Here is an 18,241-nt window from a genome sequence, read left to right as displayed (position 1 = left end):
CTGCACATCTGTTTGATGAGGGAAGTTTGGCTATTTGCAACTTGCATGTAGGATAGGGAGAGAGAGGGAGAGACAGAATGAGGGGGAGAAAGAGAGAGAAATAAGTAAGAAAAACAAACGAGTACATAAATTTGGGTTATTGTTTTGCTTGTTTTGAATTTCCGATTCTACAAATCTCAATACCAGTGAAACAAACTAAACAGTAGCACAATTCTTCAGTTAAAAACAACTTGGGTTCCCATTTGAGAGAATCAGGACTTCATCCTTGCCAATATCATCATCCTCCTCTTTGCCATTACCACCATTACCACCACCATCATCAGCATTATCATCAATCATCATCATCGTCATCATCCCCACCACCACCACCATTACCATCATCATCATCATTTTCATCATCATCATCATCACCACCACCATTACCATCATCATCATCACCACCACCAACAACACCACAACCATCATCACCATTACAATCAAAACCAAAACAATCACAAAATGACAACATCACTCTCATCATATCCTTCATCACCACTGCCGTAGATTAAAAAAGAATGCTAACATGTTTAAAATTACAGCCAACAGAGCGTATACATTATGAAAAGATATGATTTATTATTGAATAACAGCAGTATATCATAAAGATAGATATTTCATTCATTATAATGAATCCAATAATTTTTTTCCTGGCATCACTGCCATATATTACTTTCTAAAATGAAGTCCCTTGGACAGAAAAAAAAATATACAGCCGATGAATTGCACCATCTCACCCGAAAGAAAATATAACCTGTTTGGAGCATTGAGGGCAATATTACAATGTACGTAGTCTCTAATAATGCCCACTAGCTCTCAACAGCTGGTCAGTAGGACACAAAATATGAAGAATATTGGCAATGGATAAAAGCCCTAAGTGCTAGACAATGAGCATTTTGACACTTAGGGCCTTTATCCGCTAGACTACATGTAGATGTACAGATTTTGACTTCGATGGATGTGTATATACAAGCTATTGTTTATACCAATTATATACATATAAGTGGGTTTGGAAATATGAAGTTATTTACAAATATAGACAACATGACATGGAAAATGACAAAGAATTCATACATTGGGTGTGACAAGTCCCTTTCGTTAAAATTCAAACCGTACATATACTGATTTACATAACATTAACAATATCAAAATTATGTTTGTCTTTAAAAATAAAATATGAAGAGTAGCAGCGGTATGCTTTGGTCCGACTTGGTACGGGTATATGTATGTTTCATAGAGAGAACCTGAACACACCCAGTGACATTAGGTAGGTTTATACACATGCCATCTGAATATATTCTCTATCATAATAAGAATTACAAAATATATACAATCTGCTATTCACAATGTTTTCATATTATCCCACAAATTTAGATATCATAATTACAAAATAATGACATTTGAATCCTCATAATTTTTTTCCCATTGAAATATATCTTCTTAAAAAACATACCCTGTCATCAATTAGGTATGTTGCTTCAAAACGTTAGATCCATATATTTAATATGACTTTTAATAATGATGTTGCTTCTTTGAATATTTCAATGATGGAAATCATTCAAACTTGGAAACTGTTTGTGATTTCGCAGAAATCTCATAATATTGCATACATGCATTATTTGTAGAAAGAACATTAACATAAAATTACATATTTTATATCCACAAGACTTAGAATTAACAAGCAAAGTATTTGCAGCAATTCTATTTTTGGGAAATTGTATTGCCTAAGTTTGCAGGCAAACCCATGATATTAAAACAGACTTTTGTGTCGCAGCATTCAAATTACAATGTATGCACAGAAAGACCTTTTATTCATTAAATTTGTACTGATTATTCTTCACACATATCAAGATAGAGTGCACTCAAGATTTGTTGAATAAACACATAATCATCCTTGAGTTGTAATACCTTGTTTGTGGTTGGAAGACAATGTTGATATAGAAAGACCATACACATCATTGAAACTGATATATTGAAAGATACAATTTGAAGCTCAAGAATTTCAATGGAAAGACGGAACATCCTGCAAACAAGAATAAAACAAACTTTCTTCGTTGAATTTCAATTGCTATTCAGAATTATATATTGTCATTTGTTACCCCAATGTTATTCCTGCGTTGACATTTAATCCAAGTCTTTTGCAACATTAATTCACCTCCCCATACACATATTCTAAATTGACCAGATTATGATGACACATCACGGTGACTATGATTCAAGTTTATATTTCATTTTTCAAATATATAAAGCCTCTGTCAACCATTACATTAAGACCCATTTTTAGACTGCTTTGCTTGAATATGGCATATGTACAAGATGATCACTCTCAGAATGAAAAAGGTGTTAATATGAGTTAGAGAGAAAAGAGGTGAAAATGCACCCTCCCTATAATCCTTGCTATCCTGCTTAATATCATAATATATTGCTGAAAATTGAAAGAAAATAAAGAAATGATGAACGAGAAAGGAAATGAAAGACATGAATATTGGTCGAGATATCAAAGGAATGAAAGAAAGGTGTATTTTTTTTTATTTTTCATCAAGCACATTTTTTTAAAGGGAGCCAGCCCTTTGAAATATATCACAGATGTATAATACCTATCAGCCAAGAATGTTGGTGATACAAATATCGATGAACAATATTAACAATAAATCATCCTTCACCTACATGTAGTAATTTATGTAGTTCCTCTCAGCTAGGACTGAAAGCCATAAGTCCCCTGGATGGTAATACCAACATGATACACATCTCAAGTTATATCCAGCATTTAACCGAGTTTATTCATGCACTTTATACGCATATATTCAGTGCATGCCCCACTTCCATACTTCTTCCAATAATTATAAATCTACAGGCAAACTTTCACGAGAAATCCTTCCGTAAGTCAAATATTCGCCAAGCGAATTTTCAGACCAGATTATGCTAAACATGTGTTCAATACCTCTTCTTCGTGATACACTGTCCCAATACACTTGACTTAGGCAGAGTTACCTGTCATTCACTTAAAACTGAATCAAATGAATTATTTTCACTCATTATCAATTAAAGTGACTTATAAACCAACAAGGTAAGAAGTGCGATCAGTCTTAAGTTGTTGTTGTTTTAAACAGGCAAACTAGTCAGTTTTGACTAGTATTGCCTTGCTGCATTGCTTTTCCTTTCAATTTATTTGATCCATGGGTCAAACTCTTAGTTAGGAAGTTACAGGTTCCAGGAAATCATGCAAGACCGCCCTCTCCTGCCCTATTTTCTAACATTACCCACATCGAGTGACATTTCTCATTTGACTTTTGGGCCGGCCATTGCTAGTCTTATCTGCTCTTCACACATGGAGAGGATCTTGTGTCGTTTCTTGAGGATACGCGCCCTCACGTGGTCGTTGACCACCTCCTGTACGCACGACGCCGGGAACCAACCCCGCTCTCGTCTACCGACCAGTTGTCCTTCGTACCAACCTAGTGAAAAATTTGGAGACATGAAAATGATCTAACTGGAGAATTGTGCGAAAAAAAAATTGTTTAAAGGCAATTAGAATCCTCAAATTATATTCAATGGATGGATAAAAATCTTCAAAGTATATGAGTGAAATTTATAGGAAAATAGTATCAGAATAAAGAGTAGGTATTGGAATAAAGAAAACAAATATTTGAAAATCTGATAGTGGCAACATGCCTGATGAATATGATGCTGGAATGTTTTTAATTGGGAGGGGGAGGGGGATAAAATAAATTATCTACAGACTGTCTTTATATGGAGGAAAAGCAATCTAGTTTCATTAATGATTTATTAATATCTTTTAGCAAGATTTCAGGTTATATAGAACAATTTATTCTGTAAAAATACTTGGTTAAGAGAGTAAGCTTACAAGTCTAACCATATCCCAACTTAACCCTATCTTTCATATTTGACGATACAGACATATAAAACTAGAGAAATCTGTGAACAAGTGAACAAATCACCATCATTTGATAATTATTTTGAATCCTCTTACCATCAATCTTCTTGTAGACATCCACTCTGTCTGACTGTTCTAATGTCAGTTCATCTCGATCAGTGGCTTCATAATTGGTCATGCAAATAACTTGAGGACAATCTGACAGAAACAATGAAAAAGGATGATATTTGAAGATCATCAATGGTGTTCTAACGATAAGCATTTCTGAATGAAGTACTTGTCACCTTTATCGTGTTTATAATGTTAATCATCATCATCATCATCATCACCACCACCACCACCACCAGCTTCACCATCATCATCATCATCATCATCATCATCATCATCATCACCATCATCATCATCACCATCATCATCATCATCACCACCACCACCAGCTTCATCATCATCATCATCATCATCATCATCACCACCATCACCACCTTCATCATCACTATCATCATCATCATCATATCATCATCATCATCATCATCATCACCACCATCACCACCTTCATCATCACTATCATCGTTGTCATTGTCAACATTGTCATCACCACCACCACCATCATCAGCAGCACCATTTCAATCACTATTACAATGTACCACAATCATTATCATCCCACAAATATTTTCCTTTTTGTTTATCAAAGACTAATAAGCCTTACCCCATGACTCATAGATCCTTTCTCCATCTTCTGTCTCTGTCGGTGGGCAAAAAGCATCCATCCATCTCTGACGCTCACTCCTAAAAGTGACGAGAACAATAAAAGAGGATGATAACGATTCATTGCATTCATAAGGCATCAAATGTCCATAGATTCTGTACACATGGATATATCCTCAATTGTATCTTTCACATTTACCACTGCAGGTGCTTGAATGCTGCTGTTTGCTCTAGAAAGAATACTCCCACTAATCATGTAATGTATATTTGGCTCAAACGGCACTGCCAGTTACAGAAGTAGATTTCAATTATTTCAATTACGGTATTGATGAAGGTGATGTTTACAAAATGAAAAAGGAGGTCCTTAGTGAATGATGATGACAATGATGGTGATGGAGATGATAAAGATAGTGGTGGTGGTGATGATGATGTTGATGATAGTGGTGTTAAGATGATGATGATTATGATGATGAAGATAATGACAACGATAATGATGATGATAATGATGATGATAATGATGGAGATAATAAAGATAGTGGTGGTGATGATGACAAAAATGATAATGGTTTGTGATGATTATAAAAATGGTGAAGATGATGATGATCATTTGCACTGGACCACTTCACTATAGCAATCTTGGTAAACATCCCCAAAGTTCACACATATTTTCATTTTCCCCAAGACAGAAATAATTTCTCTCACAACTTATCACCCAACTCCAATGTCTACTCACAATGATTTTGCATTGAGGATGAATTCATTGGTCTTCCTCTGGTTGTTCTGCAGTAGGTTGAGTGTGAAGATACAATGACAGTCTGGGGGAACTCCGTCTATCAACTTCGAACACATGTTGGGTTGGTCCACCACCGTCACTTGGACCAGGTTCCTAGGGCACCAGTCAATTACATCAAACCTCTTCTGCTCTCTGTAAATTGAGAGAAATTTAGTTATGATGATGAATTGAACCATACAATGTAGAAGGTGCAAACCAGGAAAGTGTGACATCATGTTCATGTACACATGTATTTGTGATTCCAATGTTGAGACTTGCCATAACCCTCAACTTTTGAAGATGGTAGCAACACATATATGTTGAAACGTAGTAGTAGTAGTAGCAGTAGCAGTAGCAGTAGTAGTAGTAGTAGTAGTAGTAGTAGTAGTAGTAGTAGTAGTAGTAGTAGTAGTAGTAGTAGCAGTAGTAGTAGTGCATGTAGTAGTAGTAGTAGTAGTAGTAGTAGTAGTAGTAGTAGTAGTAGCAGTAGTAGTAGTAGTAGTAGTAGTAGCAGTAGTAGTAGTGCATGTAGTAGTAGTAGTAGTAGTAGTAGTAGTAGTAGTAGTAGTAGTAGCAGTAGTAGTAGTGCAGTAGTAGTAGTAGTAGTAGTAGTAGTAGAAATACTGATAGTAAAAGAAGGAATACATGAAGGCCTAATATGTGTGGCAATAGAAGAAGCGAACACAGTCAAAGTAGGAAACATGTCTGTTCAGTTGCACATATAAAAAGAAAAACCCAGGTTTTCTGATAAGCAGATTGTTAAATATTGAATCAAAGTAAAAATATGACATACCCTTTGACCTTTTCTTTGGCGAGTAGTACTTTATCAGTGAATACAATGCAGTAAATTCTTTTAGTTGTCGGTTTCTTCTTTCCTCCAAGAATGTTGGCCTGATAGATGATGCTGTCCAGCATACCTCGTTTGACGATCGTTGAGCTCTGAGAAATGTCCATTTTCTGTAAAAAAAAGACGTAGAAAGAGATTAAAGAAATAACTTATGAAACTAAACAAGTAATACATGAAAAATGCAGATGGGGCCCATTTAGCCAAAATCAAAATCAAGGATTTCATGGTAGCAACAAAATATTGTAAAATTTTAGGATTACCGTAAATTTGCCACTAGGGAAACAACCATTAACTTGTTCATTTCTTTCTGTTGTTGAGCTCTGTTACCACGGTAGTTATCATAATGTAATAGTAGACTTACCATAATCATAAGACCTTTATAAAAAGGACCCCTGATGAGTTTTGTCAGGGTATGGAATGAATAGAAACATGGTGAAGCGGATCTTAATCTTGCCCCGTAATCACAGGGTTGTTTGTTTGAAAACCGCCGAGGACTGGCATCATTTGGCAGGACGTTAATCTATACTTTGCCGTTCTCCAGCCAGGTGTTAAATGGGTAAGATGCGAAAGCCCATGGACATGTTATAAGCCTAGCAAATGAGTTTTGAGCTCATGTTGGAATACTCACCAGGGAGTGGAGAAATTGCATGCATTGAAAACGGGATAGCAAGAATCCGATGAAAAGGGTAATAATTTATCTGTTAAGCGCTTTGGGATGTCACTGCAATTTATTCATCACTAAGCTTATTATTATTGTACTTGTTCTTACTAACATAATATTTGTGTTATAAGTGGAACAATTTATCTATTGACATCAGGAATGCACCAGCTTTAAAATGCTTTAAGATAAAACTTAAGACAACACTTAAAAAAAAAACAACTTGTGTCCGATCCTTAGATTGGATGATTTGCTTAGTTTCAGAGTGGGAAGATTGATTTGAAGATTATTTAACTGTTTCATTTGATATAATGTCAATAAAATTGCCCTGGTTTGGCCTTTTTTGTTCCTTGTTTGTTTTGTTTTTCCACTGCTATGTACTGTATGGAAGTGTTTCAAGTATAATGTCTTAATGTCACAGTGCACTCATCACAAGCTATGCTTACTGAGTTGCAACCTCCACTGAACATGTATTATAGTTTTTAGAAATGTATTAATGCTTATACCTTTAGATGTTGAAATTGAATTGAAAAAAAATTGAATGAATATCATTTCTTGTTGTCAATTCAAAGAGCAAAAGTAGGTTAATCTTGATCAGACTTCTACTGATATAGCACTCACCTTGACATCCTTTTTGAAATCCAACATCCTGGCTAGAATGGTGACTTCCTCAATCATCTCCATGCGTTTGGCTTCTTCATTGCACTTCTCTGCCATCTACAAAGAAAAATAGGGAATCAAAATATAAAATAAATCTATCTATCTATCTGCCTTGGGAACTAGATGAATATGCTAGATCTAACATGCAATTTCCATTGACCCCGGCCTGAATATATGCAGGCTCTAGAATCATCTATTAAGAAATAATCTATTCTGAGACACACTATTACCACTATAACTCAAGCTTCCAGCACTCAGTGCATTCATGGAATCCATCATGACAGGTACCCGTTCACCTCACCTGGGTCGAGTGCAGCACAATGTGGATAAATTTCTTGCTGAAGGAAATTACGCCATGGCTAAGATTCAAACCCACGACCCTCTTGATAGAAAGGCGAGAGTCTGAACCACTAGATATTCACGCGCCCATTCATGAAATGCACCATAAACATCATTACAAAAAAATTCTCAAAAGGCATATAATTTGGGTAAGCTTTGTGATAGCTAATCAATATTCTATTCCACATTCTTTAATGTTGTGACCAGACTCATTCTTTACCACCCCTTCGCCTCTTGTAGATTAATCCAATGTTTATTGTAAATGGGTGGTCCCTTTACAATTAAAACCTCTGGGCACAATGGAATTCAGCAATTAAAGGTCAAGTCCACCCCAGAAAAATATTGATTTGAATCAATAGAGAAAAATCAGACAAGCACAATGCTGAAAATTTCATCAAAATCGGATGTAAAATAAGAAAGTTATGACATTTCAAAGTTTCGCTTATTTTTAACAAAAGAGTTATATGAACGAGCCAGTTACATCCAAATGAGAGAGTCGATGATGTCACTCACTATTTCTTTTGTTTTTATTGTTTGAATTATACAATATTTCAATTTTTACGAATTTGACAATTAGGACCTCCTTGCCTGAAGCACAAAATGTTAAACTAATGGAATTCCATGTGTTCAGGGAGGAATGAAACTTCATTTCACATGACAATGACGAGAAAATAAAAATATTTCATATAATAAATTACAAAAGAAATAGTGAGTGAGTGATGTCATCAACTCTCTCATTTGGATGTAACTGGCTCGTTCATATAAATATTTTGTTGAAAATAAGCAAAAATTTAAAATGCCAGAACTTTCTTATTTTACATCCGATTTTGATGAAATTTTCAGTGTTATGCTTGTTGAATTTTTCTCTGTGTATTCAAATCAAGTTTTTGTTGGGTGGACTTGTCCTTTAATGGATCCTACCTTTCTGACAGCAGTGAATGCATCTACAGCATGAGACATCATATCACTTCCTTCAGGTGCTCTTGATATTACGGCCTGAAAAAAAATGTTGGAATGTCTTAAAGAGAAATATTTCAGATATCATGGAATATTCTGTGATTCCACAAACTAATGGGGATATTAATTACAGAACAGAGTGGGGCTCTAGCCTAAAATAAACATCTCTTTTTAATAGAAGTCAATACTAATCTTGTATGTATGAAACAGGGCAGTAAGACTTAGTTTTATATTTGCATTTCATTCTTCAATCACAAGACAAAAAGAAAGACTTAAAGAATAAGAGGAAGAAGAAAAAGAAAAAGTGGACGAAGAGGGTGGAAAAAAGAGGAGAAAGCAGAAAGGAGATGGAAAAAAAGAACAAGAGCTAAAAGAAAAGGAGAGAAGGATGAGGAAGGAGAAGAGGAATGGAGAAGATTTAAGAGAAGAGGTGAAAGATGAGTAGATAAAGTGGAAAAGGGAAGAAAGAGACAAAGAAGAATAAGAAAAGGAAAAAAGAGGAGAAAAAAAGAGTGTGTTGGGGTGGGGGCAATAAAAGAAATATTACTGCAAAAATAATTGTTTTTACTGCAAAAGTGTTTACCTCCAGCAGCAATGGTAATCTTGTTATCCTCTGGAATGGTAGCATGAGAAATGAGAGAAGATCTAAACAGCAACATTCAGGACTGGCTTCTAACTCTCGAATCTCATTCATTACAGCTACATTATTCCTGTAAAGAAAATAATTTTAAAAGAATGAATCAACTTAGTTGATAGTCGAAGAAATTGCTTCTGTTGGAATGAAATTTATGCCATATTATCCTAGGGTATAATCAACAATATCTGAAAGTTTTAGACTACACATTTGTCACTGAAGACTCCAAGTGAGGATCTCATTCATGACAGTTACGTTATTCCTGTAAAAAAAATCATCAAAAAAATGTACATGCATTGTAATTTCACTCACCAAAGTACTTTATTCCTGTAAAGAAAAGTTTTTTGAAACAGAGACACTAATAGCAGAACACTATTAAGAAAAGTTTGTAATGGTTAACAGTTGTATAAACAAAGGTAAAAGGCTATATACCTGTTCCCATTGTTTAAAGATATAAATAGGCAATCTGCAAATGGTTTTGAAGTTATATTTATTGAAACAATAAAAAAATAAAATTTAAATGAGGTGAAAGTTTAACAGAATATTTATGAAAATAAAAAACCCAAAGAAGCAGTAATAAAATCATGGCGAGCAATTTTCCTCCCCTTGATTGAATTTTTTTTCAGTCGTGTTACAGGTGTATTTTTTTTTCGGGACTTCACTTTTGCATTTTATAGGCACATGTAATTATTGGGACATAACAGAGCAGATATTTTAAAGAAAAATCAATGTCAACCTATGCCTTTTATATTTGACTTGATAACAAATAACTTTCATTGTGTGAGTCTGTCGGGTAGTAGACCTACCTGAACTGATCTAACATCCTGACTTGGTACTGGTTATTTGCACAGTAAGTGACAAAGCCCTGTTCAAAGCGTTGATCTTTGAGATGACTGAGAAGGATCCGACATACATCACTAAGGAGTATGCTCTCTTGCTGGTGCTGCTCCAGGTCAAGGAGAAGTCTGAGAAGGAAAGATGGTGAGCACAGATGAAAAGGTTTTAGCAAAGAGAGTGGAGGATTTTTATCCATTTTATATGTTTTTTGAAAGTTGTGATTGTTATCATTATCACCACAAGAAATGGTTTGATTTGACAGTGTGTGAAAAAAAAAAATCAGCATTATTCATTATAAAAATCATCCCAACATCACAATCCTATATTGATATTCACTGCCACCACCACCATCATCATCATTATCATAATCATCACCATCACTGACATAATTATCATCATTACCAAAATGAAGATCATTTTCATTACAATGTCATCACCATCATCACTATTACCACCACAAACATCAGTGGCGGACCGTGACCTGGATGAGACAAAGCATTGGAGGGGCACTGTCTTGTTTATGAACAATACTGTGCCCCTCCAATGCTTTGTCTCCTCCAAGTCACAGTGCGCCACTGACAAATATCACCCCATTTACACAATATCAATACTGCTTCTTGGGGATCACATTGAAGATTCTCTGGATATTTTTACTGACAAATTTTCTTTAAGCCATTTAGATCATCATCTTGATGACTTTGTTTTCTGAAATACCAAGTTTGGTGAAAGTTTGGTAGAGCATATTGTCAATGTTTTTCACTCAAAAATTGCTCTGAGCCAATCAGATGCAGAGGATTTCAGTAGCTTATAACAAATAGTCAGCGCAATGCTCCCCTGTTCATCTTACCTTTCACTGATATCTCTCACAGTCTTGATGTTTGAGAAGAGAGAGTGGTGCTCTGGTCTCTTGAGTACACCGTTTGGTGGCAGTAGGCCAGGTGCTTCAAAGAAGTGATTGACTACCAGATTCAAACTCTTCAGGTAGGAGGCCTCTGAGGTGATGATTTCAAACAATGCCTAGCAAACAAATATAAAAGATGCATAAAACACCATGATAATAAAAATCAATCGAGATCATTGTATCACCCCACTTTGGCTTTTATTTAACCACATCCAAAATTCTAAACATTCTTTGAGTGTTATTGTATATACATACATGTAGTAACCACCCATACCCTATTCCTAAAAATAAATTGGGCAGAGGTCTCTAGAATGATTGTATTATATTGAAATCAAATTGTGCTTAAAAGGCGAAGAGCTGTGAGAATAAACCAATTCTTATTTATATTTTTCAATTTTCGTTACATGTATATACATGTACACCATGTCTTAATAAAACTGTCCCTGTAATATGCCTAAATTAATATGAATGTATTATTCTAAATCTAGTGTAAGATTTTACTTCACATACCAGTATTACCCCCCCCCCCCTTTACTCTTTGAACTCAGGAAAGAATTAAATATTTCAATTATTCATGATTCAAATTAAGCAAGAAAATAACTAAAATATATTGTGCAGAATAAACATGAATAAATCATGAATGTTTAACAAATTTAAACTTAGAAACTTAAATATACAGTATTTAAAATGATATGGTAGTTTTGTAGTAAAAATACATACTTCTTGCATTTTTTTCTCCTCCGGTGTAAGATTCTGTAAGAGTCCGCTACTGACGACCTCAGGTAGCTCACACCAGTATGACCTTAATACAACGCTGCCCTCTCGGACCGGACCATCACGTGACGGTGGGGTGTAGTAGTCGTCGTCATCAAAGTCATCATCGAATTCATCATAACCATCGTCCTCACCTGTGTAGTATGAGAGAAACATTTTTGAGAAATCATGATTTTCAACAGCTGTTGTGATTTTTATCATAACTTCATCAAGAATCAGGGGCAGGGGATCCCTGTACAAGGACTATGGGAATTACAAAATTGAAGAGTCATCGGGTTTAAAGGTCAAGTCCACCTCAGATTTGAATCAATAGAGATAAATTGAACAAGCACAAAAATGCTGAAAATTTCATCAAATCGGATGTAAAATAAGAAAGTTATGACATTTCAAAATTTTGCTTATTTTTAACAAATTAGTTATATGAACGAGCCAGTTACATCCAAATGAGAGAGTCGATGATGTCACTCACTCACTATTTCTTGTTTTTTTATTGTTTGAATTATACAATATTTCAATTTTTACGAATTTGACGATTAGGACCTCCTTGCCTAAAGCACAAATGTTAAAATAATGGAATTCTACGTGTTCAGGGAGGAATGAAACTTCATTTCACATGACAATGTCGAGAAAATACAAATATTTCATATCATAAAATACAAAAGAAATAGTGAGTGATGCCATCAGTTCCTCATTTGCATACCTACCGAACTGTTTTGTGAAATGAATCGAAACATTAAAATGCCATAACTTTCTTATTTAACGTCCTATTTTGATGAAATTTTCAGTGTTATGCTTGTTGAATTTTTCTCTTTTTATTCAAATCAAGTTTTTGTTGGGGTGGACTTTTCCTTTAAGTGCCAGTTATCACAAATACAACCAATGTTGATACTCTCATATGATGCATTCAATAAATCTCTAGCTAGAATTACAAACAATATAAAAACACAAAATTATCGAGGGCCAGCACTCAAGTTAACTTTTTTTATCCATGCTGATTTTGCCTCTTTTCAAGCCCACCCACAATGCAGTTTGTCCAAGGAAGGTCATAGGTCAACTTGGATGGTATGCAATATATATCAAATTGAGAAAAGGGCCAAGATCATGACTGAGATCACTAATAATGCATCCAATTACATTTTAAAATGAACAATTTGGCAGGATCATCTTTCAAAAATAAATTTTTAGAAGAATTACAACCAGTAAAATATTGAACATAGCTGTGGATTGAATCACACATTGGCAGAAACCATGTTTCTCAATCAAAACACTTATTTTACTGTTAATGATATTATCTCATGTGTAAAATTTGGTTACAAAGTTTAACCTTCAACTTTATTGAACAAATAATTCTTTCAATTGTCAATATCACCCTTAATTTGATCATCATCATCATGTGACAGTGTTACATGTGTGTAGATTATCCTATATGTACATGTATGAGTCAAACTGAGAGAATGACAATGTTTCTATGTACAGGTAAGATAAAAAGGGATTATAAATAAGTTTTATACACCCATCATGTTACCTTGAATATGACTGTGGGCAGAATACATATATACACATATCTCCAAAATGGTGTTTGGTCTTGGATTTCATGACTTTATTAGCTATATGTATCATTCATGTAAAAAAATAATGTCTGCAAGAATAGGAAGTACTTTATATTTATGTGTACATATGCTATAATTCTCTAGTTATTTTTGTTGGACCTCTAGGAAGAACTATTAAAGCCATTATAGTATAGTATAGTTTGAAATGAAAGTTTGTAATGTAAGACAATTTGTATTTATGTCCTTATTTATTAATATTAAGTACATAGCGCAATGAATGTCATGCCTGACGGATGTGTAACCTTTAAAAGAATCCACCATTATTATCATCATCATAATATTATCTTCATCAATTGCTCAGAAAAGAATTATACTGATTCAACTTTATGTATTACAGTAAATTTTCATATATAATGTCAACATTCTCATTTGTCACTCTTTTTTGTGATTTGCACTTTATTTGGATTTTTATAAAGACAATACATCAAGACCAAACCAAGGACTGATTCCTGATTTAGAAACCTGACATAACTGCTTACATTTCATCTAGATGTTTAATATCCAAAGCATGCAGTTATAAACCACAGCCAAAGATAGAAAAGGAGAACAGTTAAAGATAATTAAACGAGGTTCATGTTCATGGGGTTAGCCTTGAATGTTAATGCACTACCGAATACATTGACAGACATAGCCATAATTTTGACAGAACCCAATTTAAAACAATAAAACATTTTTTCCTTCTTTTGAAAGCATATTTTACCAACAAAATTATTACAGCAACAATATTCATGAAGAATGTAGTCACTTTGAATAATATATATTTATTAAAAAACTAAATAGAGTAATAAAGAGTCTGATGGCTGACCAACAAGACTAAATCCGTACATTCAATTTTATAGAAATTTGTTTGAAATCAAAGATGCACATGTAGTACACTTTACATCAATATATGTTTCCTGTGTCCAATGGAAATAATGCCATAAAAGCAAACATATCCACCCACAATTGTAGAGGAATTTATCAGAATGATAATAATAAAAAAATATGGGGGAGGGGCACTTGAAATCTACAAATTAATGCTCACATGACTGTGACTGACGGTGCCCATGAAAAATGGTTTTACATGTCATAATGGCTAATCCTGCACATCAACAATGCAAAGGTAGGAAACAGTTTTGTTTGCAAGGTCCCACTCTTTCAAAAGGAGTACTTCCACTACACAAAAATGATATGAACAACATACAAAGAAGTATTTTGGAATGAAATATGCTTTGAGTAATCTTCAGCAACAGCATTTTCATCATCTTCATTATCACCATCATGATCGTTGTCATCATTCTGACCATCATCAACATCAATGTCATCATCATGATCATGATCATCAACAATATCATCATCGTCATGACCATCATCAACATCAATGTCATCATCATGATCATGATCATCAACAATATCATCATCGTCACCACCACCACCACCACCATCATCATCATGATCATCATCATGATGATCATCATCATCATCATGATCATCACCACCATCATTCATCATCATCATCATCATCACCATCACGATCATGATCACCATCATCATCATCATCATCACCATCATTCATCATCATCATCACCATCATTCATCATCATCATCATCATCATCACAATCATCATCATCATCATCATCATCATCACCATCATTCATCATCATCATCACCATCATTCATCATCATCATCATCCTCATCTATTAAAGTCAACACATTTCGTTCCTTTGAACCATTTCACTTTCTTCTTTTCACACATCTTTAAAATCACTCTCTGTAGTACGTCTATCAAAGCATATTCTTTGCGCACGGTGTAAAGGGGCTGTGCACAACCCCAAAACAATTGCAAAACAAACATAAAACATGTCAGGGGAGACGCTCTTCCCAACTTCCAGCCACAAGAATTCAATCATGTTTGGGGGTGAATACTGACGTAAGCCTTGATCCGAAAATGGTAAATCGGGCCAGTGAAAATATGTCATCATTAATTCTTTTGTCCATGTTTAATGAACAATACAAAGCACTGTGTATTGCATACATCAATCTAGCAATTATGATGCACTATAATAACACACTTGTCAATCTGTTTAGGATTATTAATAATGGATATTAATGAATTAGTAATAAGCTTATTCGAGGAAACAGGATACAGATCTCTCACATGCCACAATCATATATTAATCACTGTCTATACCACACCTGTTAAAATTGTTGAAAACAAAGCCGCTACATTTTGACAGTTTCCTCTTATATAAGCCTATACATAGTTTGAATCTAATTTCATTTTTCTGAAGTTCACCTCAACATCCACATTATTCTGATAAAAAATAGAGCAACAAACTAATAAGATGAGAAGGTTTAATGAAAATCCTAGAATTACCTTCAATGAACTACTTTTAAATCTCTTATTATCTATTTCTTTAACGTGATATCTGAACTTTGCCTTACAATTAACCCCCCTTTGAGTATGAAATTAAAATCTATGTTGATTTGTTTTAGTTTTAAATGTTATCTAAAAGATGTATTTAGATGTATATAGTTGGTGATATTGATTTGTTTGAGATCATGAAGAAAAAATAAAAAGAGAGAAAAAAATTCATAAGGGTGGACTTTCCCCAATTAAAGAAATATCCAATTACTTGGAGAAGCTCATCAATTGAGCCCTCCAATCCCTATCCTACCAAAACCAATCTTGTGTATTACCACTGTAATTTCAACTGACCCTTTAAAATTAACACACCCTATGCAGTTATATAGAAGCAGTGATTAACGATGAATGTACCAGCCAAAATTGATGAACTAACTCCCATCAAAGCATTTCCTGTCTCTTTTCAACAAGGTCATCTTTAAAGGGAACATAGAATTCAACTTGCAGCCCGGTCTAAATTTGGAATCCAGAATGTCAATCACACAATAAAGTTGTATTATCAAAATAACATACAACACATACATGCAATTTGTGCAGTGTATGCGAGAAAGAAACTGAATGATTACATGTACATAAATATTTAAGCTGACTTGGGGGTAATTAGCTCGAATCATCTAAAATTCATACTTCACCAACATCAAACTATTTCTTATGCTAATTGGTCATTAAAAATTGTTATTTTAATTGTGAAAATTAAGCCCTGATATAAATACATATACAGTGTTACAATACCAAGGTTTTTTACCTGACTGCTAAGAAAGCACAAATGCCTGTGAGCAGGCAACAAGGGGACCAATGGATTAAAGGGGAATGAAACCTTTGGAACAAATAGGCTTGTGTAGAAACAGAAAAATCAAAGAATAAGAATAAAGAAAGTTTGAGAAAAATCGGACAAATAATGAGAAAGTTATGAGCATTTGAATATTACAATCACTAATGCTATGGAGATCCTCCCATTGGCAATGCGACAAGGATGTGTGATGTCACTGATGAACAACTTTCCCTTTGGTGGACTATAAAATACCCTCAAAATGTCTCTTTTTGCTTTTTCTTATGATGATACAAACTCTTTATCCATGATGTATTCTTAAAAAATGTGTATTACATGCCCTCATGTAGAAAGAACACATGATCTATGGATAGATGTGATAAAAGAGGCAATTCAAGTGAAATATATACTAAAGTAATGGGGAGAGTTGTTCATGAGTGACATCACACATCTTTGTCGCATTGCCAATTTGCTATCTCCATAGCATTAGTGATCGCAATATTCAAATGCTCATAACTTTCTCATTATTTGTCCGATTTTTCTCAAACTTTTGTTGATCTGTTTCTTTGATTTTTCTGTTTTCACACAAGCTATCTTGTTCCAATGGTTTCATTCTCCTTTAAGGTCCTCTCCGAGGGACCTGGTAATGAGGATAAATGTCTTACCAAAGGACACTAGCGCATCATTTGGGAATCGAACCTGAGACACCGGAATCCAAAACCCCCACTCAACCGACTGAGCTATCGCGCCTCCTCACCAATCTTGATCTTTGAAAGTTTTAATTATATTTAACAATTCCATATTTTTTCCATACGATACGATGTAGAAAAATGATTGAACTTATGGGACATTAAGACAATTTTTTTTGTTTAATGTTTTGAACACAACATGTGTAGCTCAATTAAGTTTAGCTAGTGTGAATGAGGGTACACAATGTGTATGTCCCCAGTTAAAAAGAACCTTCAGAGCAAAGGAACCTTTCCTTAACGTTTCCTAGCAGCAGGGAAAAACAGTGAAAGATTTGAGCAAGTGACAAATAGACGAGTGATGGTACATTGCTGGATTGAAGAAAAGAATTCTTTATAAGTGTTGAGGAGTTACAAGCAAAACTGGCTTCATACAAATGACTGTCACAGATAAATTCATGCAATTTTCCTCTTATATATAACTTATATATAAAGTCCAAAACAACTGTTTTTTTTACTACTGACTTTACTCATTTCAGTCATTTGAAATCTAAAAACTAATTTTTATTTTAATAAATTCTAATTTAAATCATCATTCTAATCTATACTTTTGAAATGACATACGCTTTTGTTGTAAAAGATAACTGTTACCAATTAGAAAAACATAATGAATTTGGACTTCATACAAATGTAAACCCAATTGATATTAACTACACAAAAACAGTTGGACACTGGAAAAACGATTAACCAAGTGT

General features: G+C 34.2%; 1 protein-coding gene across 1 annotated transcript in view; it reads right to left on the bottom strand.

Moving 5' to 3' along the window:
* Positions 1-2,522: 2,522 nt before the first annotated feature.
* Positions 2,523-18,241, bottom strand: part of LOC121427666 — a 107,686-nt gene continuing 91,967 nt past the window's right edge. The window contains exons 13-23 of the mRNA XM_041624180.1: positions 11,962-12,149; positions 11,188-11,357; positions 10,310-10,468; positions 9,453-9,579; positions 8,834-8,908; positions 7,535-7,630; positions 6,202-6,365; positions 5,370-5,561; positions 4,638-4,717; positions 4,028-4,129; positions 2,523-3,491 (exon numbers count right to left, since the gene is read on the bottom strand). Of these exons, the coding sequence (XP_041480114.1) occupies positions 3,316-3,491; positions 4,028-4,129; positions 4,638-4,717; positions 5,370-5,561; positions 6,202-6,365; positions 7,535-7,630; positions 8,834-8,908; positions 9,453-9,579; positions 10,310-10,468; positions 11,188-11,357; positions 11,962-12,149 (1,529 nt within the window). The 3' untranslated portion in view covers positions 2,523-3,315. The remainder of the gene's footprint in view (positions 3,492-4,027; positions 4,130-4,637; positions 4,718-5,369; positions 5,562-6,201; positions 6,366-7,534; positions 7,631-8,833; positions 8,909-9,452; positions 9,580-10,309; positions 10,469-11,187; positions 11,358-11,961; positions 12,150-18,241) is intronic.

Source organism: Lytechinus variegatus, chromosome 14 (genome assembly GCF_018143015.1).
Source record: "Lytechinus variegatus isolate NC3 chromosome 14, Lvar_3.0, whole genome shotgun sequence".
NCBI classification, from domain to species: domain Eukaryota; kingdom Metazoa; phylum Echinodermata; class Echinoidea; order Temnopleuroida; family Toxopneustidae; genus Lytechinus; species Lytechinus variegatus.
This window is presented reverse-complemented; position numbering and strand designations above follow the sequence as displayed.